Source organism: Lotus japonicus, chromosome 1, assembly GCF_012489685.1.
Source record: "Lotus japonicus ecotype B-129 chromosome 1, LjGifu_v1.2".
NCBI classification, from domain to species: domain Eukaryota; kingdom Viridiplantae; phylum Streptophyta; class Magnoliopsida; order Fabales; family Fabaceae; genus Lotus; species Lotus japonicus.
This window is the reverse complement of record NC_080041.1, coordinates 83,127,754-83,153,357: the sequence shown is the minus strand read 5'-3', so window position 1 is coordinate 83,153,357 and position 25,604 is coordinate 83,127,754. Positions and strand designations below refer to the sequence as shown.

General features: G+C 41.3%; 1 protein-coding gene and 1 pseudogene across 2 annotated transcripts; one reads left to right on the top strand and one right to left on the bottom strand.

The window, feature by feature from the left end:
* The first annotated feature begins 1,864 nt into the window (after window positions 1-1,864).
* On the top strand, window positions 1,865-4,465 carry LOC130722600 (protein RICE SALT SENSITIVE 3-like). 2 transcript variants are annotated; one of them, XM_057573382.1, is made up of 7 exons: window positions 1,865-2,367; window positions 2,584-2,658; window positions 2,749-2,880; window positions 3,008-3,116; window positions 3,222-3,263; window positions 3,374-3,430; window positions 3,720-4,465. In XM_057573382.1, the coding sequence occupies exons 1-7, from the start codon at window positions 2,225-2,227 to the stop codon at window positions 4,209-4,211; spliced, it is 1,050 nt and encodes a 349-aa protein (XP_057429365.1). In that variant the 5' UTR covers window positions 1,865-2,224; the 3' UTR covers window positions 4,212-4,465. The 2 variants fall into 2 exon arrangements, with proteins under 2 accessions (XP_057429365.1, XP_057429372.1); XM_057573389.1 differs by having other exon boundaries at window positions 1,868-2,367; window positions 2,605-2,658.
* A 2,048-nt stretch (window positions 4,466-6,513) lies between these two features.
* LOC130722588 (cysteine proteinase mucunain-like) lies at window positions 6,514-8,894 on the bottom strand (annotated as a pseudogene).
* Window positions 8,895-25,604: the final 16,710 nt, after the last annotated feature.

Sequence of the window (25,604 nt, the reverse complement as noted above, 5' to 3'; positions counted from 1 at the left end):
ATGAGTGTCTAGACTCTAGAGATAAACAATCTCAAATATCATTAAATTTGGTTTGAAAAAATCAAGATAAATGGAAGAGTCCATCATACGATGGAGAGATCACCGTGTTTAGTTGTGTTTGGTTTCGAACTAATCTTAACGTGATTTCACGTATCCCAATGTATTAATAGATAAGTTAGCATTTGTCACGTTGAGTTTAACGTGGATCGAATAAGTAAGATTTTGACACGTTAACTTCAATATTCACATTGAGTTCAACATAAATCTAAGTACACTTAGATTGTCGCTAGAAAATTTATTTGTGTAGTTGGGAAGATTAAGAATCATCACAAAAACGTATGTTGAAAGAGTGTTCACAAAAAATACTAAAATAGTTTATTTTTACCATGTCTAACATCTTGTCCTCAAAATCGTGTTATCTTTTTTCATTCCCAAATATGCATTTTTTATTTTTGTTGATTAGTGAGAACATTCAATTAATGGATTGGCTAGCTAAAAGGGGTGCTCACTCTTCTACCTTGAGTATGGTGATCTTGGACCAACCGTGTATTGAGCTAGAAACATTCCTGATGCGGGATGCTTTAGCGGTTCCTTAGTTGTTGTTTTCCGTTAGTTTTCCGAAGCACAAAAAAAAAGAACATTTAATTAGTTTTATTCAAACCGCATTTTCTATTTCATCTCATTTTCACTTATTTTCTCTTCATATTTTTTTTTTCTTTTCCTATCAAATCACTCATATATCACTTTTTATTTTGGCTGTCAAAATAATTTTTTCTACATTCCTGAAATCAATTTTTTTTTCCAAAAATTGAGTTATACTAGCATGAGTTATTGTCCAAGGACGGTCCTTAAGTCGTACTAATGCTAACTTAATGACTAGAGGTTGCACATTGTTTTGAGGGTCCAATGCTGAAAAAGAAAAGCCAATGTGTTATTATATGCAACTAACTAAGAGCTCAAATAAATTGTCATCAACAGGACCACTTCAACTAGAGACAAATATACAACCCAGTATTGTATTGTCATAAGCATTGCTGATAAGGAGCCAACTCTAATCACGTTTTCTCAAGGATCGTAATGACACAACTTGCAATAAACAACTTTATATGTTGAAGCTCTTTTTTAACAAAAGAATCTATGTTAGCCGTTGAGAAGTGTTACATCACTAGATATATGAGTAAGATAGTGATCGTAAAAGGTAGAATAATCGTCACTCTAGCATTTGAGTTAGAGTTAGACCTAACTCGAATTCTAAGATTATATCGGAATTTATCATAATTTGTTTATTAAAGATCTCTCATAAATAAACCACCTGATCTTCATTTCTGCAAATTTTATACTTTAGATGTCTATCCTTTTTTGGAACGTTTAGATGTCCTATCCTAAAGCGTGAAGGTATTGAGAAGTGATATATGACCAATATAGTCATTCTAAATGGTAGAACAATCATAACCTCAAAGCTAGATTCTGGATAGAGTTAGGCTTAGCTCGAATTTTAAGACTAAGAAAGAAACAACTAATGCTAACTGACTTAACTAATTACTCCCTCCGTCCCTAATTATAAACTAAAGTTGAGACTTATGTTTTGTCACTAAATATAAGCTAAAGTTGTAAAAGCTAATATTTCTTTCCATATTTAGTATAATGATTAAAAAGTGCTATCTTAAATAGGGGTAGACATGAAAAGTTGTACCTTTTTTTTTGAAAACCAATGCATCAATTAAGACTTTCTTAATAAGCGTGATTTTTACAACTTTAGCTTATAATTAGGGAGGGAAGGGAGTATAACAGAGGAAGAAACGGTCAACTATTCATTACGCAGCCTAATTAGAGGGAACTAAACATTAGAAGAGGATCATATCAGATGAAAAGTGATAAGAGGAAGAAACATCTCATGGATAAGCTTTTCAAGTTTTGCTTTCCTGCATTACATTACTAACCATGTAATGAGAACACCAAACTCCTAATCAACTCAGTTTTTTGGATCTTTGAAGTTATAAATGCCTTCACCAGTAACCAAAGTGGAAAGGGAAATGTGAGTGTTCAGGTCCCACTGTGAAATTGCAACAACTCGTTGTCTGGTTACAACCCTTTGGTGTTGGAACACGATCACCTCACGTAGGTGGCAGCGAAAGACTAGTGGGAACCATCACTTTGTTTTTTGCATTTTTGCCTTTAAAATTCCAATCTTTGCTTCACCCTCTTCGGTTCACCGCTGAAGACAATGGAAAATGGACTACCTTTGCTTAATTGTCTCTTGCAGCAGACTCTGAGAACCATTTGCACTTCTCCAAATTTTTCCACTTCCTCTAAGTGGGTATATGCTGTCTTCTGGAGAATACTACCCCGGAACTTTCCTCCACCGAGGTAAGTAACCAATGTACATGTTTGGATACGCAGCCATTGTGAGCCAAAATCACGGTAAACTAAAGTAATTTCTCTTAATTTTTGTAGCTGTTCACTATGATTTTGGTTTCAACGTGTTTTTCCGCCGTGTATCAAATGCAGAATGTATCAGGAGAAAACAAATGATTTTATTTGCAAAAGAAAGGAACTTTTGGCTTCATGTTGATGTTTGTACAGTGTTGATGTACTTTGTTGCAGGTGGGAATTTGGAGGAACTGCTCTTGATCGCTCCAAGGGAAATAAGAGAAACTGGTAATTTTTTCTGCAAACTATGACAAACTCATGTCTCATTTGAGTTTGTTTCTTTTAACCAACAAAAAAGAGGATAATTTTCTTGTTCAGGATCCTTGTCTGGGAAGATGGGTTCTGTGATTTTGATGAATGTGAGCAGAGGAGGAGTGGATACTTGAACAGCAGGTTTGGCGCGGATGTATTCTTCAAAATGTCTCATGAGGTTTACAGTTATGGAGAGGGGTGAGAGTTGTTATAAGTACCTTCACATTTTCTTTCCATAAGAAGATTCATTTTCTTTTCCTATGTTCTTTTCAAAAGTAGCATTACAAGAGGGACAAATGAATCCATCATTTGTATATCTCTGCAGACTATTGGGAAAAGTTGCTGCAGATACTAGTCACAAATGGGTTTACAATGACCAGCACAGTGAGTGTGAACCTAGCTACATTGCTTCTTGGAATGCTTCAGTGGAGCCAGTAAGAGAAGTTGCTATAATTAACAGAAGTGATTGTTAAACAGTTCTTCACATTTTGTCTTAATGCTTACTTCTTTTTCATTCCACTTTTGTTGACACTACACAGCAACCAAAAGCGTGGGAGTTTCAGTTCAACTCAGGCATTCAGGTTGGTAAATTCATTCATAAACATGTTGTAAAAATTGAAGAGCTAATATCTGAAACTTCCAGAAAATTAATTTCACTAATGCTAACAAAGTCATCATTCATTTTGGCAAGAGTATTGTCCTGATTGCTGTTAGAGAAGGTGTAGTGCAACTGGGTTCCTTTAACAAGGTATTGCACTTTTTTCCTTTATAATCACCGAGATATCAAGTCTGTTTAGATACGGATTAAAGGGCACTTATTGAAGCTTATCTACTAGAAAAAAAGATTGGATAAGCTCCTATAAGTGTTATTTGATCAACATTCAAACGAGTTGATAATATCTTAAATTACATATCAGATATATTTACTGATCTGGGTAGAGATATAGTTTCTCTTACACCCAGATTCTCCTATATCTTCCTTAACGTTTCTCAGCTCTTCCTAAATCTCGATCATTGTTGATTCTGGGATTCCTTAGATTGCAGAGGACCTCAATCTAGTGATCAGCATACAAAGGAAATTCAGCTACCTTCAAAGCATACCAGGTGTATTCGCTATTCAAAGACCATACCTACCCACCCAATATCCATACATTTTGAAGCCCAGTTTCCAAATGATTGAAGGCAATGGCATTGCTCTATCTACCTATGATTTGAACCAAGTAAATGGAGTCAACAAACAAATTGATGAAAAACCCAACTGTACTTCTAGTTTAGCTATAAACTTGGGTTGCAACATTGGAACAGCAGAATCTCTTCCTTTCCTCAATACCATGATGCCTTGCAGCCTTGGATCTCTACTATCAAAGCTACCCTCAACACTCCCATCACAAAATTCCACTCAAGTCCCTGATGCAGGGATGTTAAGCACCGGGGAGAGAGTGAAGATTGAGGACTGTCATGAATTTCATCCTACCTATGATGTTGATCAGAAAGGTAAGGTTGTTTCCCTGAACAAGCAGGAACTTTAACCATAATGGCTCTTGATTATAGTAGCTAGTCTGATAATGGAATTAATGGCTGGTTAAATTATCCCACTGGACACTGCTCAGCTTAGCAAATTGTGTGGTATGTTTATTGGTGGCCGACAATTTATCAATCATGGCCTTGTACTATTGCTGTTTTCTTTCTGTGCATTTATGCTGCTACAGATCAATGCAATGCTGCCATGCATTTATGAATACTCTTTGGACTTCACATATAACTAATAGCATCGTTCAAATCAGCTTATTTTACTCAGAGTCACTTAGAAGCTAGCTTCTCTCCATAATTGATTTTAGATTTAAAATTAATTGATTGTGACAAATGGACACACGCTTAGAATACTTAAAATTCAGATTAAGACAGTGATAATTGAACCTTAAGTTTCTTAGGATTCGGATTAAGACTAATTCAACCCTAAAAGCTAGCTCAGGGATGATGATTGTTCTACCATTTATGATGATTCATTTAATCATATCTCTAGTCAATATGAGACTTTGATAAAGTTTATGATGCTCAATGATTGAAAATTAAAGATGAGATAGTATCCAATTCAGAACCAGTTAAAAACAAGTTTTGTAGTCATGAAACAAATGATAGATCCTATCCGTGAGTGAGGTGTTCCATACTGTGGGCCAAGACAGTGATAATTGAAGTCAGCACTTCAGCATCAAGCTGCTGTGGGTGACAATTAGTATTTGAGCCCTGGTCCCCAACATTACTCTTCTGTTTCTTGGACGGTTTGGATGTAAGAGAATTATTACGTACACTAACTCTTCTGTCCACACAGACACACTTCATTAGTAGATATTTTAGTAGGACTTAGCCTTGCAAATATACTATACTCTCACTTATTAAACTAATATTGTGGTTCCTTTATGGGGCACTAACTATGCATTAATCAAGTTCTATAGAGTTGTTATATGTAGATTTGCTATAGTCTGCTTATCACACTATTCAAGGTTATGTCAATGTCAATAATAGCAAAAACTGATGACAAAGTTGCCTAGACGCCAATTCCAGTCCTCAAATTTGTGTCATAGGATTCTTTGTTACCTCCAAATTTATTCTCTCATATAATGATTGTCTTTCATTCTCTCCGAATTCCGGGAAAGTCAGACTAAATGATAAGAGCACATTCTTTATGTAAGCTGACTCAAGCAGGCCGAGTTAAACGACTAAGGTGACATGGATAGGCTAAGTTAAAGAGTTAGGGTGTGTTTGTATTAACTTTATTTCTAGAGTGAATGTGTTTTTTCCTGAAGCAACAAATTTGGTTCATTAACAAAATGTGCATGAGAAAGTATGACAACTTTTAAACAAACATGCCATTAAGCGTTTAACTCGGTATATACATAGGTCTTCAAAATCTAAGAATTTTGCTTAATGGACTTGTGATACTATCGTCCTTCTGATGTCGAACCCCTTCCTTGATACCGAGTAAAACAACTCGTAACTAGGTATAACATGATGCAAACATCTTCTCATACAATCCTTGTATCTCTCCCATGAACTATACAAAGATACATCTTCTTATTGGGAGAAATATGTAATTTCACTTCACTCAACTTTAATGATATAAATGAAGGAGAATATCTTGAAAGAAACTTAGTCAATGGCCATTTCAGGTCGCGATTCATAACACTGGCTTTATCTCACAAGAAGAATGGAAGATTTCTAAAGTCTGATAGCATCATCACTAACACCACTCATCTTGATCATATCAGAAAGTTAGAGAAAATATGTGAGATGGAGGTTTGGATCATCACCATTGAAGGAGTAGCATAATCACCTAACCTTCTGCAATACTTCATATCTTCTATGTTGGAATCATCTCTTGAATTCATTCCGAAATCAAGAACTATAATCAATCTTTTTTATTTTTCTCTCTCAATTCCTCAAGAGTCAAACAAAGACCAGAATCAAAATTAATTAGTAACAATTTATTTTTATTTTTAGCTTTTTGTTGCATACAAAAGAATGAAAGCTAACACAATATTACATGTTTCATGTTTGATTTTAAAGCAATCACAGACTAAAACAAAAGGAAAAGAACAGGGCAAAAATCATAAAAATTATTATTCAGGTACTGAATAAATCATGAGACCAAAGTGAAAAATACCTAACCTTTTCCTTTTATGCTCAAAGCCCCTCTTGCCCAAGCTCCACTCTACATCTCTCTGCTTTTCTTATTTTGGCATGAATCAACAAAACAATTGGCAAAATAAAATTATGATGCAAGCCTGTAACTTGTCCCACGAGGCACTTTTAAGAATGGAAATCATATAGAAATGGACAAACATGAGTAAAGAAATTTATTCCATCGTCATTATCCCAACATGATTGAAGAATCAACAGTAGTTTGAAACTAACAATGATCAACATGTGTTCCATCATTGAAGTTTCAGAAAATAATACATCGCCAAAACATAAATAGAGCAAGATATGCATAGTTCTGACAGGAATTTGTATAACCATTGATCTGTATTCTGTTAGTATCCCTGTGGCAACCCATTCATCTGTATTCTGTTAGTATCCCAGTGGCAAACCATTGACCTGCATTCTGTTCATGGGTGGAGGAGGAGATGATTCAAGGTTTGGGGATTTTGGGCTTTCTTTATGGGGTAGGAGGCCAGCATTGCAATTCCACACTTGCCTGTATTGCTTGTCTTCAGATTACGTTCCATTCTGATATACCCTGATTCTCCCCACCTCTTACCGTATGACTCCTTCACAATCCAATAATCAACACCGCGTTCTGTTCCGTATCCAACCACCGTAGTAGCATGGTCTAAATCTATCCCACATCTTCCTGTGAATATACCCTGATCACAAAATTGAGACAAATAGAATACACCAAGTTATGCCAATAATTAAGAGATAAATTATAGTGATCTCTCATCAGTAGCAGATATAAATTATAACAGCTAAGTACTTGAAAGATCAAACTCGACTAATAATGTGTGCCAACAAATGATCACATGTTAATGTAATGGAATTCCTAAGAAAATTTGATTAAGAAACTTACTGATACATATAACTGGAATTCTCTGCCAGATGCTTCAATGGCGACGCTCACTGGCTGATTTGCTAGAGCCTTTTTCAAGGCTAACTCATCATTTTCAGGAACATCTACGTAGTCATCAATTGTAACAACTCCATCATATTTCTGAAAACATGGCAATGGAGAAAAATATACTAAGTATTGGACTGTAAACTATCACACGCATTTTTTTTAATTCATAAAATAATCAAGTTCTGACCCTGTATCTATCACATATACCGTCAACACCAAGATAGGGGTATTCCTGTTCCGTGTGAATACCACGATTTCTAATGATGAACTCATAGGCGAAAAAAATGAGTCCCCCATCGCATCCTGCATTATATGATCTGTCACAGTCTATGAGTTCTTGCTCTGATAGTGAAACCAGATCACCTGTTACTATCTTGTTGATTCCTTCAACAGCAGCTACCGCTGAAAATGCCCAGGCGCTCCCTTCATTGAAAAAATGTGGACAAGATTATTAATCATATCATATGTCAACATATCCATTATTTCTTTTCTACTCAGTTCTAATGTGACTAATAGGCTATTTGGGATTCTCATATTCACACACTTCACTACCTATTTTTATGGTATTAAGTTTTCCTTATTTATGAACTTTTAAAAAATCATTTTTATTAACTATTTTATTATTTACTATTATTCCCATATAGTAAAACCTTTTTTTTATCACATATTAAAGCTGTTCATCTCCACTTATTTTCTTTTCTAAATTATTTCTTTTTAGTTTATTTCCATGGCAATTTAGCTTCTTTAAAATAATATAAAAAACAGAATTAGGAACATCATGCTCTAAAATAAAAGCAAACATAACAATGCATAAACAAGGTTAGCTAACCTGCTTAAAGTAATTACTCTTGTCCTATCCATAAATAGTTTTTTTTTTTGTAAAATCTTAGGTTCAATTATTGTCAATGAAAAAAAACCAAAGCTAATTTCAAGCCAAAAGAAATAAAAAAATACTATATAAGATAAAATTAAAGAGTTAAAAGACGAGTAGCTACCGCATTCTCCTTGATCTTTGACTCCTACCACAGCACCTTCCTTCCTCCAATCAACAGATTCAGGCAATTTCTCACCGTCACCGACACGCGGAGCATAACGGTGGTTGCTGGTGGTGGACTTCGCCATCCTCCTCCTCCTCCTGTTGGAATCAACTCTGATTCCCAGGAACTTGGCCCTGTACTCCTCGTTGCTAAGATCAGCGAACCGGTTCAACCCCACCTTGTAAGTCCGGTTCTCTGCATTGTGCTCGTCGATGAATTTGAGGTTGTCTTTGAAGATTTCGAACCTCTTCTCCTTCTCGCCGAGAGCGTTGTACACTTTCCCTTGCTTCATAGCCCACTCCTCGTACATCCTCATTACCTCCTCGTCACTCCTCAGAGGCGGTGCAGACTTGTCTCTGCTGTACGAAATGATCGACATGTCCATCGCCGATGACACCGTGATGACTACCACCAAGACGGTGGTGATCGTGGCCACCGCCAATCTATTCGGAGCCATTTTCTGTAGTTTTTTTTTTAAGAAAAGGAAGGACAATAAATGAAGAAATTGGGTTGGGAATGGAATGACCTTTTAAATGGCACAACTCAACTGTACAACTTGGACTCTGGACTTTTTTACATCACTGGTGTAGTTTTCAATTTTCATACATATTTACCAATCTAGGGTACCTAATTAGGTGGTGTACGCATGCTCCACTAAAGTGACCTGGTGCAGTGGGTTTGGCCTGTTTTATTTGGATTTTTAATATTTGCAAGGGTGGGCCCGGTAAGTAATTGTATTTAGGTGCCTGGAATGGTTATTGATTTGATTTTGGTACTTTTATCGAGAACATCATAGAGCATGTTTGGTTCTGCGTCTGGGAGAGCTAGAATCACGTCCTGTTAGCAAAACGTGGATCTGTGATATTTTTTCATGTTTGGGTGAAAATATTGGACTGGGCGAGCCCCTAGAGGGGCAACGCCCAGCATGTATCCCGCCCTGAGGCGGGGCCCTGGACTTCAGATGGGCCTTGATCTTGGAGGCCCAATTGGCCCAATAGGTAGTACTCAAGCTCTATAAATAGGAGGTAGTTATCAATTGTAAGGGACTTTTGGCTCATTTGATGAAATAACACTTGAAATTCAGCACTTTCTCTCACTCTCATTCTCTCTTGGCACAATCCCTCTACCTCTAGGTACTATGCCTCTCTTCAATGTTCACTCCCAGAACATTTGGCGCCGTCTGTGGGGATCGTAAACTTTCTACTCCCATTCACGTGGATTGATTGTGCATGAAGTTACCTCTGATTGTGATTAGGCAATTCTCTGGTTTTCCGATTTTGATTCTGTGACTAGTGTTGGTTCTCCGATCGAGTTTGCATCGTTTCTGGTTTGGATGGAGACTCGACGCAGGAGGCAGCATCATTCACCAATGCGACAGCGGATTTCGCCGCCTCGGCGGCCTCATCGTGTGGACCTGGATTCTCCGGTACGAACGACAGGAGTACAGTCGCCTTCTCCTCTTCCATCACCACCACCTCCTCCATCGCCTTCACAGGTAGGATCTCTGGAGCGCTCACCAGAGAATTCACCTGCTCCGGAACAACAGCCGGCGGTGACACAGGAGCAATGGCGCCATTTGATGCGCAGTATTGGCAACATCCAGCAGCGGAATGAGCATCTACAGGCTCAGTTAGATTTCTACCGTCGCGAGCAGCGAGATGATGGAAGCAGAGAAGCAGATTCCGTGGCTGAGTTCCGTCCGTTCTCGGAAGATGTTGAGAATGTGGCGATTCCGGATAACATGAAAACGTTAGTTCTGGATTCTTACAGCGGAGATTCCGATCCGAAAGATCATCTTCTGTATTTTAATACGAAGATGGTGATAATTGCGGCGTCAGATGCGGTGAAGTGCAGGATGTTTCCATCGACGTTCAAATCGACGGCGATGGCGTGGTTCACAACTTTGCCGCGTGGATCGATTTCAAATTTCAGAGACTTCTCATCCAAGTTTCTAGTGCAATTCTCGGCAAATAAGAATCAGCCGGTGACGATCAATGACCTATACAATATTCGCCAGCAGGAAGGGGAGTCACTGAAAGAGTACATGGCAAGGTATAGCGCGGCGTCGGTAAAGGTAGAAGACGAGGAGCCTCGAGCTTGTGCTTTAGCATTTAAAAACGGTTTGCTGCCGGGAGGGTTGAACAGCAAATTGACACGTAAGCCGGCGCGCTCGATGGGAGAGATGCGTGCTCGTGCCAGCACTTATATTCTGGACGAGGAGGACGACGCTTTCAAAAGAAAGCGCGCGAAGTTGGAAAAGGGCGACACGTCGCCCAAGCGCGTGAAAAAAGATAGGAGCGGCGAGGATAAGGGGGACGGCAAACAGCAGAGGCCAGGTAAGGGGAAGTCGGTATTCAAACCGACCAAGGAACAGTTGTATCCACGGCGCGATGATTATGAACAACGTCGGCCTTGGCAATCTAAGTCTCATCGCCAGCGGGAGGAAACTGGTATGGTGATGAACACAGATGCATCGGATATGCTCCGAGGGGCAAGCGACGCCAATCTAGTGGATGAGCCGGAGGCCCCAAAGTATCAGCCACGGGGCGCCAATCCCAAGAAGTGGTGCGAGTTCCACCGGTCCGCCGGGCATGATACGGATGACTGTCGGACTTTGCAGCGGGAAATTGATAAGTTGATTCGGGCGGGATATCAAGGAAATCGTCAAGGCCAGTGGCGCAATAGTGGCGATCAAAACAAAGCGCACAAGCGGGAGGAGGAGCGAGCGGACACTAAGGGTAAGAAAAAGCAAGAATCAGCGGCTATTGCCACAAAAGGGGCTGATGACACGTTCGCTCAACACTCTGGACCGCCCGTCGGAACCATCAACACCATCGCCGGGGGATTTGGCGGCGGTGGTGACACTCACGCGGCGCGTAAGCGCCATGTTCGTGCCGTTAATTCCGTTCATGAGGTCGCTTTTGGATTCGTACACCCTGACATAACAATCTCGATGGCGGACTTTGAGGGGATAAAGCCTCATAAGGACGACCCGATTGTGGTGCAGTTAAGGATGAACAGTTTCAACGTTAGAAGGGTACTCCTGGATCAGGGTAGTTCGGCTGATATTATCTATGGTGATGCATTTGACAAGTTGGGACTAACTGACAATGATCTAACTCCATACGCGGGAACCTTGGTAGGTTTCGCGGGGGAGCAAGTAATGGTGCGGGGATACATTGATCTAGACACAATATTTGGGGAAGACGAGTGTGCTAGGGTTTTGAAGGTAAGGTATCTGGTTCTCCAGGTGGTAGCATCCTACAATGTCATCATTGGGCGAAATACATTGAATCGCCTTTGTGCTGTAATTTCGACAGCCCACTTGGCGGTCAAGTATCCGCTAAGCAGTGGAAAGGTGGGAAAGCTGAAGGTGGACCAGAAGATGGCGAGGGAGTGTTACAATAATTGCCTTAACTTGTACGGCAAGAAGAGTGCGTTGGTTGGTCATAGATGTTATGAAATCGAAGCTTCGGATGAAAATCTTGATCCCCGGGGCGAGGGGCGAGTAAATAGGCCCACGCCAATTGAGGAAACGAAGGCGCTAAAGTTTGGCGATCGCACTTTGAAGATTGGGACCAGACTGACGGAGGAGCAGGAGACGCGCCTGACAAAACTGCTTGGGGAGAACTTAGACTTGTTTGCTTGGAGCTGCAAAGACATGCCTGGGATTGATCCAAACTTCATATGCCATCGGTTAGCATTGAATCCAAGTGTCAAGCCAGTTTCACAACTTAGGAGGCGCTTGGGTGGCGACAAAGGGAAGGCGGTGCAACAGGAGGTCGACAAGTTGTTGGCGGCAGAATTCATCAGGGAAGTGAAGTATCCGACGTGGTTGGCGAACGTCGTAATGGTAAAGAAGGCGAACGGGAAATGGCGGATGTGTGTAGATTACACAGACTTAAACAAGGCATGTCCAAAAGATTCGTATCCCCTTCCCAGCATCGATAGCCTTGTTGATGGTGCCTCGGGCAACGAACTGCTTAGCTTGATGGATGCTTATTCTGGCTATCATCAAATCCGCATGCACCCGGCAGACGAGGACAAAACGGCTTTTATGACTGCCAGAGTCAATTATTGCTATCGCACCATGCCGTTTGGACTAAAGAACGCTGGGGCTACCTACCAAAGATTGATGGATAGGGTTTTTGCTGGGCAGGTGGGAAGAAACATGGAGGTTTACGTTGATGACATGATTGTTAAATCAGTACGAGGTTTAGACCATCATCAAGATCTGGAGGAAGCATTTGGCGAAATTAGGAAGCACTGTATGCGCCTCAATCCGGAGAAATGCTCTTTTGGTGTTCAGGGGGGTAAGTTTTTGGGATTCATGATCACATCCAGAGGAATCGAGATAAACCCAGAAAAATGCAAGGCGATTCAGCAGATGAAAAGCCCTTCCAATGTGAAAGAAGTCCAACGTTTGACGGGGCGAATAGCAGCTTTATCTCGGTTTCTTCCCAAGTCTGGTGACAGATCTTTTCCTTTTTTCAAGTGTCTTCGCAAGAATGTCGCATTCGAGTGGACGGCGGAGTGTGAGGAAGCTTTCGTTCGCCTCAAGGAACTCCTATCGTCACCGCCGATCTTGTCGAAACCAATACAGGGACACCCGCTGCATTTGTATTTTGCTGTGAGCGATAGTGCTCTGAGTTCTGTGATGTTGCAGGAGATAGATGGCGAGCATCGAATTGTTTATTTCGTTAGTCACACACTCCAGGGCGCGGAGGTCAGATATCAGAAAATTGAGAAGGCGGCGCTGGCGGTCCTCGTCACAGCCCGGCGGTTGAGACCTTATTTTCAGAGTTTTCCCGTGAAGGTGCGGACGGATTTGCCCTTGAGGCAAGTATTACAAAAACCGGATTTATCAGGTAGATTGGTCGCCTGGTCGGTTGAATTGTCAGAGTATGGTTTGCAATACGATAAGCGGGGCACGGTTGGTGCGCAGTCACTAGCTGACTTTGTGGTCGAGTTGACTCCAGATCGGTTTGAAAGAGTGGACTCTCTTCGTGGATGGATCCTCCAATAGTAGTGGCAGCGGCGCGGGAGTAACGTTAGAAGGGCCGGGGGAACTAGTGTTGGAGCAATCCCTGAAATTCGAGTTCAAAGCAACGAACAACCAAGCAGAATATGAAGCTCTCATCGCCGGATTGAAGTTGGCGCGGGAAGTGAAGATCAGGAGTTTGTTGATAAGAACGGACTCACAATTGGTGGAGAATCAAGTGAAGGGAACTTTCCAGGTCAAAGATCCTAATCTGATCAAGTACCTTGAGCGGGTACGGTATTTGATGACACTCTTTCAAGAGGTCGTGGTAGAGTACGTTCCTCGGGCAGAAAATCAGCGGGCGGACGCGCTAGCCAAACTGGCGAGCACGCGGAAGCCCGGCAATAACAAAAGTGTGATTCAGGAAACGCTGGCGTACCCAAGCATCGAAGGCGAGCTCATGTCCTGCGTAAACAGAGGGAGAACATGGATGGATCCCATAATATCTATCTTGGCGGGGGACCCGGCAGAAGTGGAGCAATGCACGAAGGAGCAGCAGCGGGGGGCGAGTCACTATACTCTCATTGACGGACACTTGTATCGCCGTGGTTTCTCGACGCCATTGTTGAAATGTGTATCGCCAGAGAAGTACGAAGCGATAATGTCTGAAGTACATGAAGGAGTGTGCGCGAGCCACATCGGGGGAAGGTCTTTGGCTTGCAAAGTGTTGAGGGCGGGTTTTTACTGGCCCACCCTCAGGAAAGATTGTATGGACTTCGTGAAGCAGTGCAAGGAGTGTCAAGTGTTCGCGGATTTGTCTAAGGCACCGCCAAAGGAGTTGGTAACGATGAGCGCCCCGTGGCCTTTCGCCATGTGGGGTGTGGACTTAGTTGGACCTTTCCCGACCGCCAGGGCACAAATGAAGTTTATATTGGTGGCGGTGGACTACTTCACTAAGTGGATTGAGGCTGAACCCTTGGCCAAGATTACTTCTGCAAAGATAGTCAATTTCTACTGGAAGCGTATTGTTTGCAGGTTCGGGATCCCAAGGGCGATCGTATCTGACAATGGGACCCAGTTTTCAAGCAGTCAAACAAGGGAGTTCTGCAAGGAAATGGGCATACAGATGAGGTTCGCCTCTGTTGAGCATCCGCAGACGAACGGGCAGGTGGAATCTGCAAACAGGGTAATCCTACGAGGACTAAGACGACGGCTCGCGGAGGCTAAGGGAGCTTGGTTGGATGAACTTCCGTCGATTTGTGGTCGTACAACACCACCGAGCAATCTACTACAAGGGAAACCCCCTTTAGAATGACCTATGGGGTAGATGCCATGTTGCCGGTGGAGATTGACAACTTTACATGGCGGACTCGACCAGGTTTTGAAGAGGAAAATGAGGCCAACATGGCGGTGGAGCTGGACCTTTTGTCGGAAACGCGCGACGAGGCGCACATTCGTGAAACAGCGATGAAGCAGCGCGTGGCGGCAAAGTTCAACAGCAGGGCTCGCGTCCGAGATATGCAGGTTGGCGACCTGGTCCTCAAGTGGCGATCGGGAGCCCCGGGGAACAAGCTTACTCCCAACTGGGAAGGGCCCTACCGCATTATTAAAGTTCTTGGTAATGGGGCCTATCACTTAGAAGAGCTTGATGGGAGGCGGTTACCTCGATCGTTCAATGGTTTGAGCTTGCGCTACTTTTATAGTTGATTGCAGGCGAGAAAGTGAACAAGTCGGAATCGCCGGAGCCAGATATCTTTAAGATTTTCCGAAGTGTTTTCAAATTGTCCAATGTACTGCAACGACAAATCAATAAAATAAGACGAAAATTCACGAAATTCGTGTCCAAAAAAATTCCAGGGATTCCCTGACGATCGGAATTGCCGATCGACATAAAGAATTACGGCGATCACTAAGTGGGACAAGCTTGATCCCCAAAGGGGCTTGCTGGAACCCTGAAGGTTGTGGCGATTCCACAAATGGCCTTTGACGCCTGGGAATCACCCTCCGGAAAGTCTGACGTGATCGCCGGTCCCGTAAACGATGTGCTGGGTAAGCCTCGCCAGAATACGACGAGCGCCGTTAACTAGGCAAAAGTCTTGGGACCCCCAAATGGCCATTGGGATCCAAGCATTGTAAGCCCCGAGCGGGCAAAGCCCCGGGCGAAGTCCTCGAGAATGGAGGCCGTTTCTTCCTATTAGGGAAAAAACGTCTAAAGTCTTGGTGGTGGAATACCAAGCAACAAGTCCTAGTTAAAATTAACGCACGAAATCGTTAGGCGTAATTCAATCACATGACGCGTGAAAAATAGCGCAAGATATAAGGTCGGCGAATGAATAGGGGGGAAGGCGAGGCGAGTAGTGTACGGCGAAAGCATTCCATTATGACTTACAACATATCCAACGGCGATATAAAAAGCTATGGCGAAAGGTTGCTTAAACATAGACGAATGGCGGAAAAATACACTACAAGGTGACAGTAAAAGATAAAAGTAATGTTAAAAATTACATTATTCATTATTTTCTTTCTCCTGTTCTTCTTCTTCCTCTTCTTCTTCAGTCGCTGTCCAGAGGTTTTGGTCAATCAGGGGAGGATCGTCGGGACCAACCAGTCCTGCGGCGGTTATCTCTTTCATTACTCCCATGGCGCTAAAGTCAAAGTTCGGGTACAAATGTTGGGCCTGGTCTTTGGCGAGGTAGAAACCGCGCTCGCGGTTGTCAAGGGCGATGTCAGCGGCTTGTTCCCTCGCCTCAATGGCTCTGGCCTTCTCCGTCGCCAGCTCGTCCTCTAGACTTTTGATCTTTGCTAGTTGGGAAGCAATTTCAGCATCTTTCGTGGCGAGGGCCTCGGCATGAGTTTCGGTCGCTTTCTTGATCTCCTCGGACGTAGCCTGCATCACCGCCTCCATGTCAGATTTCGCCAAGGCCAAGGACTCCGCAGACTTTTTCTCTTGCTCTGCCAACGCCTTTTTCACTAACTCCAGCTCAGCGCACAGTATGGCAAGCTCTGACTCCTTAGCAATCAGCGCCTCGCCTCGGGCGATCAAGTCCTTCTCAGCTTGCTCTTTTTCCTTCTTGCAAGCTTGAAGGCTTGCATCAAGCTCATCTGCTTCTTCCTTCATCAGCGCCAGCTGATCCTCCAGCTCGCCGATTTTAATCCCCGCCGTGCCAATCATCTTGTCGGCATAGACTTTGTCTTTTCCTGCCTGCGTCGCCAGTTTGTCGAAACGTTTTTCCCAAGCAGCGGCGGCTTCTTGATGCTTAGCACTTTCGGCCTTCAACCGCTCAGCTTCAACGTTGGCGGCATTGAACTTCTCAAACGTGTGAGCAAAGATGCACCCAGCGCGTAGGAGGCAAGCAAGAGTCTCCTCCTTGGTGACATTCAGGCCCTGACTCAAAACTTCTTTTTCTATAACGTCACGATTGAGACCAGCAAGTAAGAATTCTGAGGGTTCAATGGCGTTGGGGAGCATATTATAGTAGCTTGAAGAACCGACCTCAGGAGCAGGGGCTTGTTCAATTTGAGCTGCTTCAGAGGTAGTGGCAGCGGCGGGACAGGATTTTTCCCCTTGATGAGGCGGGGAAGGCATGGAGCCCGCATCATGTGTTGAGGGCGGGCTAGGAGGCGCATCTTGGCGAGGAGGAGACTTTGGGGTTTCATTTTCTTTTTCCTTATCTCCAATAGGAGTGTCGGAAGATGCAGCAGCTTTTGTGGCGTTAACGCCGGCGGAGGCGACTGTGGCGCCAATAGAGGACTCAGCGGCAGAAGCAGCGGTCGCACCGGCGGAGGCAGGAGAAGAAGCCGGTACGGCGGTTGGCTCGGTAGCTGCGGCGACAGAGGCTTCAGCGACATTTTTGCCTTTAGGCGCAGCGGCAGTGGTGGGCTGAGCGCCAGGGTTGGATGTGCCGGCGTTGGAGGAGGCTTTGGTCAATCTTCTCCTCTTGGGAGCTTTGGTGCTCTCGGCTTGGTTCTCAGCACCGCCCCGTTTTTTCGCGTCGCCCTCAGTGTTGAATTTTGGGGAAAAGCGAGCCATTCTCCTCTCGCGGGCCTTCAGGAGCTCGGCGTTCGTGAAATTCATATCTTCTGTAACAATAAAAAAAAACGATCAGTGATAACATAGGAGTCGAGAAAGGAAATGTCAATAATAAAAGTGAGCTATGGGCAACCTAAGTATTTGGGAGTTCTTGAGAGGTCAGCGCCCTCAAGGACTGTTGTGCAGTCAAGGATGGGAAGTGGGGCAAGGAGATTAAGAAAGGCTTTATCGTTGGCGGACAAGGAATCCTCTGAAGGATCGGTGATCCCGTTGGGCTTCTCTGTCCAGTAAAGAGGAAAGAGGGCGGTCCCGTCTCTGAGGGTGAATGCTTCTGGGTAGGCGGGATGAACCGCCACACGGAAGTACTTTCGTGCGAAAGAGGACTTCGCGTTACTTTTGTGGGGATGCAAACACTTCCGGCCGGCTCGGGCCTTCAAGGAAATCCATCCTTTGTTTTTGATGGACTTGGGGTCGACGTCGTAAAGGTAGAAGAAACTGGTGGGGGATGGGGCGATGCCGACAGCGGCGCTTAGGATTTCAAAACATCGAATGAAGGCCCAGGCGTTAGGGTGAAGTTGACAGGGAGCCGCGTTGATGTCGCGGAGGACGGTTTGGACAAAGGGCGAGAAAGGAAGCCTGATTCCAAGCTCGCTAAACATGTATTCGTATGCAAAGAAAAAATGGGATCTCTTTACGTCGCCGTCTGGCTTGTGAAGCCAGGGGCGATCCCCGGGACTGCAAACCCAGATCCTGAGTTTGGCGTTAAACTCATCGTCATTGGACAAGCCACCCAGGGAGTTCACGAATTGCACAATGGGATCGCTATCTTGGAAGATGGAAGGTCTATCTTGGAAGATGGAAGGTTGATCTATAGCTTCGTGTTTGGGGGCTACTTGGACTGGAAGGGGCAGAGTGGCGTAGGTTTGTAGTCGGTGAGCTGGGATCTCCGGAACCTCTAAACGGAGGCCGCCGGCAGCGGTGGAGTCAGGGTCGCTTTCGGAGGAGGAAGAAGAGTGATTAGGGGAGGTAGGGTTTGAAGCCATTTTTTGAAGACAGTGAAGTGAAAGAAAGGAAAAGATCAGTATGTGTGCGATGTAAAGATAAAGACAAGGGGACTCACCGGAGTAGGATGTGAAGAGTGGGTAGCGGAAAGGGTGATAAGCGACGGCTCCGGAGCGGAAGTGGACAGAGGGAGTTTGGTAAGCGATTAGGGAAGTAAAGAGGGGTCTCGGAAAGGGATGACAGTGGGGAAGAAGGGTTTTTATAGGAGAAGGGGAGAAGCTGGAGGGGTGACGCGTGTTGGACGCGTGTGGAAGGTTGGAAGTCATGATGGTTTTGGGGAGGTGGGTCGCGTGCAATGGGGAGTTACTGCGCACGATGGGACGGTTATGAAAGGAGAAGTGACGGTTCCGGAGAAAGAGGGAAATTGATGTAACCAACACATCACGTGGGGCAGCCACGTGAGGCAGATAGAGATTTGAAAGGGTTCTAAAATAAGGGAAAGCGCGAAAAGCTTCGCCACCATAAGGATCAAACACCATCGCCTGACGGGTGACACCAACAACAAAGTTCAGTCGCTCGCCGGGGTCACCGCCAGTCAATGATTGAATGATCGGCACATGACCCATGCCTGTCACCTTTCCCGCCGGCGAGCGATCATACACCTGCTCCAACTTATCGCCAATACGAAGTAATCGTTCTCGCCGCTTGTGGACTAGTGGACTTGCCAGCTCGGGTTGCTCGTCAAGTCAGTGGACGTGGTAACTGAAAATGCAAGTTTCCTTTTGCTCACGCCGTGTTGGCGATATAGTTTACCTCTTTTTTCTTAAGCCATGTTGGCAGTGCAGATTCTGGTGTACTGTAGGACATATGTAAAAGCATTTAAAAGACACCCTTAGCTCTCGTACCTCGAGCTCGGTGTCTTGTGGACTAGTGGACTGGGCGAGCCCCTAGAGTGGCAACGCCCAGCATGTATCCCGCCCTGAGGCGGGGCCCTGGCCTTCAGATGGGCCTTGATCTCGGAGGCCCAATTGCATTTAAAAGACACCCTTAGCTCTCGTACCTCGAGCTCGGTGTCTTGTGGACTAGTGGACTGGGCGAGCCCCTAGAGGGGCAACGCCCAGCATGTATCCCGCCCTGAGGCGGGGCCCTGGACTTCAGATGGGCCTTGATCTTGGAGGCCCAATTGGCCCAATAGGTAGTACTCAAGCTCTATAAATAGGAGGTAGTTATCAATTGTAAGGGACTTTTGGCTCATTTGATGAAATAACACTTGAAATTCAGCACTTTCTCTCACTCTCATTCTCTCTTGGCACAATCCCTCTACCTCTAGGTACTATGCCTCTCTTCAATGTTCACTCCCAGAACAAATATCAAACTCACGTTTAACCTCCTAGACTCACGTCCTCTTGATGCTCTTCCTTGTTGCTTCTGCGTCTCCTCTAATCGATTCCAAGACTCAATTATGAACATAAATAAAGTTTTCCCTCTTTGCCCATTCTCTGCACAAATTTTTTCCTCCAACTTTTTTCTTTCTTTCCATGGTTATGGCAGTGGATCGGTGGAGGAGACAATTAATGGCTATGTTCTGTTTTCTATTCACCATGTAGTTAATTAGTATAAGATTAAAAAATAAATTTATATATATATATGTTTAATTGTTGTATTATGTTTATTTATGTATCATTCTTATCATTTAAAAAAAAAGTATCATTCTTATATTGTAATTAAGAGACTAAATTAATAAATTTTTTAATAGCATCATTTTTTCGATGAGTTTTTAATAGCATACATTGATATATTATTATTAGTTTAATAACATCATTCTTTTGAATATTGAAATCAATTTAAATACCATTAATATATATATATAATTAATTAATTAATTTAGTGAAATTAAATTATAAATTAATTAATACTAATATAAAGTTAAAAAATGACACAAGTCTTGTATAATGATTAAAATATTCAAACTCATTTTGGTTATTACATAATCAAAATCAATTCTAACCAAAATTATCCAAACGAAATTCTGTTATGAGAATCAATTCTTGACAAATGTATCCAAACATAAATCACGTCACTCAAACTCACGTTTATCAGATCTAATTCTGACCAGATCCAATTCTGCTAACGCTAATTCAAACACACACATATTCTAATTGGATAACACATGTGCACATGTGCGGTTATTTTATCTCATTTGTGTTTTAATCGGTACCATCAATATCTATTTATCTATATACTTTAGAAAAGAGAATCATTGTAAGCTTCACCTAGCTGATTTGACACTCCAAGAATAACTCTCACCCACCTCCCTCTTTGGCTGACAAGTGTCACCCTCATATTGATTTGGACCAAATATTACAAGCCCATTTTCATTTGAGTTTTCCTCATTATTGAAAGCCTTTTAAATGTTGATTTTTTTTTTAGCCCCCTCATTAATTGCTAACATAAAATTTGCACATTAATGGTTGATTGACATTTTGACTATTTCGACTATTTAATTACAAATAACTGATGCTTGCTATGATAAAGTTGGCACATTAATGGTTGATTAATATTTTGACTATTTCGACTATTTAATTACAAATAACTGATGCTTGCTATGATAAAGTTGGCACATTAACGGTTGATTATCTTTCATAGCCACAGAATACGTACTATTCTATGTAGCCTATAAAAAAAACATATTATTCTCTGTAAATTCCGGTGACATTGATTGTACCAAATTCTTAGTACTATAAAAAACTTAGCATTTGTTTCCTATAGTTACACGTTTTCATAAATAATAATAATAATAAATCATTAATTACGCGTTTCCTTAACATTTTGACTATTTTGACTATTTAATTTCAAATAGCTGATGTCGTTTTTTTAAACTCGGTAATTTCCCCCATAATTTTATCAATGATCTTGATTAGGATGATTAAAAATAATTAAATGTTGTTACAATAGTCAAATTCCTTCAACCTTTTTTAAAACGCACTAATTTAGTTCCATAATTTAAGCCAATAACTTTATTTGGAAAATTACAAAGAATCAAGTCTGATTCCAATGTTTTTTATACGCGGTAATTGGCTATCACTTTCAAATACCGTGCAATTAATCAATGTTTTTATTTTCATCATATATTTACCTTCCTTTTTTAACTTCCATTCATCAGTAACCCTAATTCTGAAATTTCTATATAAATCACCTAATGCTATTCTTCAACGTAATCAGTCCTTCCATTTTCCACCAACTATAGGTATACCAGAAGTGTTTGGGTGATCAACCCTTCTATATAAAATTGTATCTAACACTACACGCAACGTGGTGTGTCAAGAATTCTTCGATAATATTTGATATGTAAGTGCTGATTTTTCTTACAATTATTTTCAATTTAAATTTTATTAATAGGAAAACTAATATGGTTATTCTTTTAATTGTTGACAGCATAAAAAGATGTCAAGTAGTTTATTGATCATCTAGTTCGAAGGGTTGTTGGCGTTGCTATAAGGTTTGTTTAGCATTTTCAAAGTATACACAATTTATATTTGTATTGGTTACTGATTATTACTTTTATATAAAAAAAAATTCCTTTGTAGGTTCTATTACTCAAATATGCTTGATTGACAACAAGATCGGTTATAAATTTTTTATCATTAATCATGGACTACAACTTATAATAAGCGTTCAAGTTGTCATTGTTATGTTTATTTTATTTCAATTTCAATGTAATGCATTCCTTAAAAACTTGGTTCTTATTACTATTCAAATGTTGACATTGTGAGGTCTATACAACCTCATCAAATAAATATTTTTACTGTGGTCCATTCATCTACATGTTTGTAACATATGTTCGGTTCCATATCTGTTCTACTTACTAAAAATAGCCCAAATCAAGTAAAAATATACATCTTTACAATAAATTAAATCGTTGTGCAACGCACGGGTAAAAAACACTAGTATATTAGAAAATAAGAACTTCTATCAGGTTGATTTAGTGACATGGTAGCACCAGGTTAATTCTCATAAAGAAATTCCACGTGTCATTCCATTAGATAACTTCTCTTATGTTGTGGTTCTTTTATTTTATTTATATTTATTTTTAGAATATTAATTAATTTTTATGGTATTTTTATTGAATTCTAGGATTTTTATTTATGAGTTTTTATTGTGATTTGCTAGATTTTGGTAGTTTTTAAAAGACTTTCCCTAATTATTTAAGATACTGCATCAGTCATCTCCTCCCCTATATATACCCGGCAAACCCTTATCCTTCTCTAATCACTTGACAATTTTTTTGAACGTGATAATTGAATCAATCTTGATTTAAATAGGTTATAAATATGTTTAATTATTTTGGGGAATTAAAACGGTTATTTTTTTATGGATACGCGGAAAGAGGAGAGCACATATTGGGAAGTGAGAACAACTTTAAAAAAAATAGGAGAGATTAGGAGAAAAAGACATGTGGATCAATTTGGAGGCAATGAATATGAGGGTTCCACCTATGATTTCCACTTAACATATGCACCCAGACTCTTTTATTTTATCTATTGTTTAATATATTTTTAATAATTAAGAGATTGATTGATATATTAAATACAATAGACATATTCTCAGTGTAATGCACGGAAAAAAAACACTAGTTGTATTCTACATTTGATTTCACTGGGTTTAATTCATATGTCATATTGTACCTGATTTACTTAAAAACCTCTTATCTAGCCGAATGTCACTTCCCATGAAATTATTACAGATTTTAAGGTAAAAAACATATTATGTGCTTGCTCCTTCCCAAAAAATGGATTTAAAAAACTCTGCGATTTAAGGTTAATACTAAGTTAATACAGTTCTAATTTGTCGTATATATCAAATTTGGTATATCTATACTATAGTAAGGTCATATAAGCCGTCATTCATTTATAACAACCGTCAGCTGCTTATCTAAAAAAAAAATCACCACCCTAACTTCTGCAAAATAATACGTTTAGTGAAAATTTAACAATGCCTTATTCATCACCAAATAAGTTAACATGTCCAGTTTTTTAGATCTTATGTTTAATGTTGGGTTTCCTTCGTTTAATCCCAATATATGACCTATCGTACACTGCGCGATCCAATTCCGCTTACAACTACAATTGACAAACAAACATGTCAACAAAGGGATTTGGATCCTCTCCATCTAGGTTCTCTCAATCCTCTCTCCATCCAAATATGAGTCATTGATTTTGAAATTTAAAGGCTTTGATCAATTTAAGAAGAGAGAGAAAGCATGAATTAATCCTCACCTTTAAAATTCAAAATCAATGGCTCAGATTTTGGATGGAGAGGGAATGGAGAGAAGTTGGATGGAGAGGATCCAAATCCCAACAAAGGGTGGTTGTTAGGGTGCAAGTGCACTCTAGGTCTTGCCTAATGTAAGACCAAAAAATACCTGCTATAACAGGTTTATGTTTACCTGTTAGAAAAAAAATCAAAACAATAAATACATGAATAATACAAAAATACCCTCTTCATCTCTCTGCCATAGGCTAGGTCTTCAATCTTTCACTCTTCACTCATGCCTCCGCCGCCGCTGCCGCCGCGTTTCCTTTCTGCTCCGCCGCCATCGTCGCTTTTCCTTCCTTGTTGCAGATTGAGATGCTCCGTCACATGACCACCACTCTCCCTTCTCCCTTTGTCCATTCTCCTTTCCTCACCAAGGTCGACTAGTGGTGTGTGGTTCGCAGAAGAAAGGGGTTTTGCTGGTTCGACAGAGGAGCTTCTACGGCGCGCCGGTCGTTGAGCTATGAACGACGGTGGGGGCGATTAACGTCGATCTGATTGCGATTCATTTCCTTCTCATTCGATCTATCTCTTTCTCTCTCGGATCGATCTCCTTCGAGATCCCAGATCTGGGAGAGAGAGCTCCGGGCCACTGGTCATGGTTGCTTGCCGATCTGATTTATTTACAAACTGGAATCAATAAATCAATTCTCAAGTTGATGGAAACATGAAAAAGACGTACTATCGAAACAGACGTTTACCCTCTTCGGTGTCCTGCGATAGCTATGGGGTCGGCACATCGCGGTTTTAGTACGGTGGTGACGGTACAGAAAGGGATTTGAGATTGTTCTGGGTTGTACAGTACTGCACATGGAGGTTCGATATGTTCTGGGTTGTTAAATTTTTCTGTGTTCAATTTTTTTTTGCGTTGTCTTTCTTCTGGGTTATTTTTGCGTGGTCTTCCACCTAATGCTTGTTTTACAATTCAATTGTTTGCAGCAAGGATCAATTGATCTTTAGTGTAGTATGATATTGTAAATATCTCCACTCAAATGTTCAGGGTGCAATTCAAATTCATTCACTGCTTAAAAAATAATATATGTTTGTTAATTACTTCGATTCCAAATATGAAATATGGCAACGACGTAGCCATTGTTTTCATTTCTGCATTTGAACAATGATGAATTGAGAAGGAGAATAGTTGAGAGGAAGGGCCAATAACCCCCTTTGATGGAACCAGGTTCAGGGGCTTTGGTGTCATTAACATATTCCATTTCAATTTTATTTAAAAAACCTATTAACAAGACCAACCGATAAAGAGTTTCCCACGTCTCCCCACCTTGACACCTCAACAAAGTGTATAAATGAAATATTATAATTTGGATGGACTTGGTAGCAATTCTTAATAAACCTTCACTCACCAGTTTTCTGTGTACAGTACCCATCTGCATCACCTACGTCCAATATTATATTGTTATATCCAATGAATTATTCATGTGGAGCACGCGTAGGTGGTGCACGTTGAACGCACCCACCAATCTAGTGCAAGTTTTAAATTATTTATGAATTTAGAAAAGTGCAAATCACAAGCCCTTTAAATAATACACTTTTTAAGCTTATTTTACACTCCTATTATTGGTCTGCTTTTAAAAAATAATCAATTGTTAGTTGATTCTTTCAAGAATAAATCAATTATAAAAAAATGTATGAAGAGTGTGTTTAAAGTTTAAACAATGTGCAACACTACTAGTAGCATTTGTCTTAAAATAATAATAACATTGTACTGATTTAGGGGTTTATCTAATACACACTAATAAAAAAACACGTTGGTGCGTCACGCTTGAGGTATAAGTGCTGGTGGTTACAACCTTTGTGGCTCAGGGGCATGATGGTTGAATTTACCATCGTGATGAAGGTGGTGGTGGGAATGAAAATTTATTGACACCTATAGTGCTAACCACAAGGTGTCCCAATTTATCAATTTTGAGAGATGTACAATGCTCA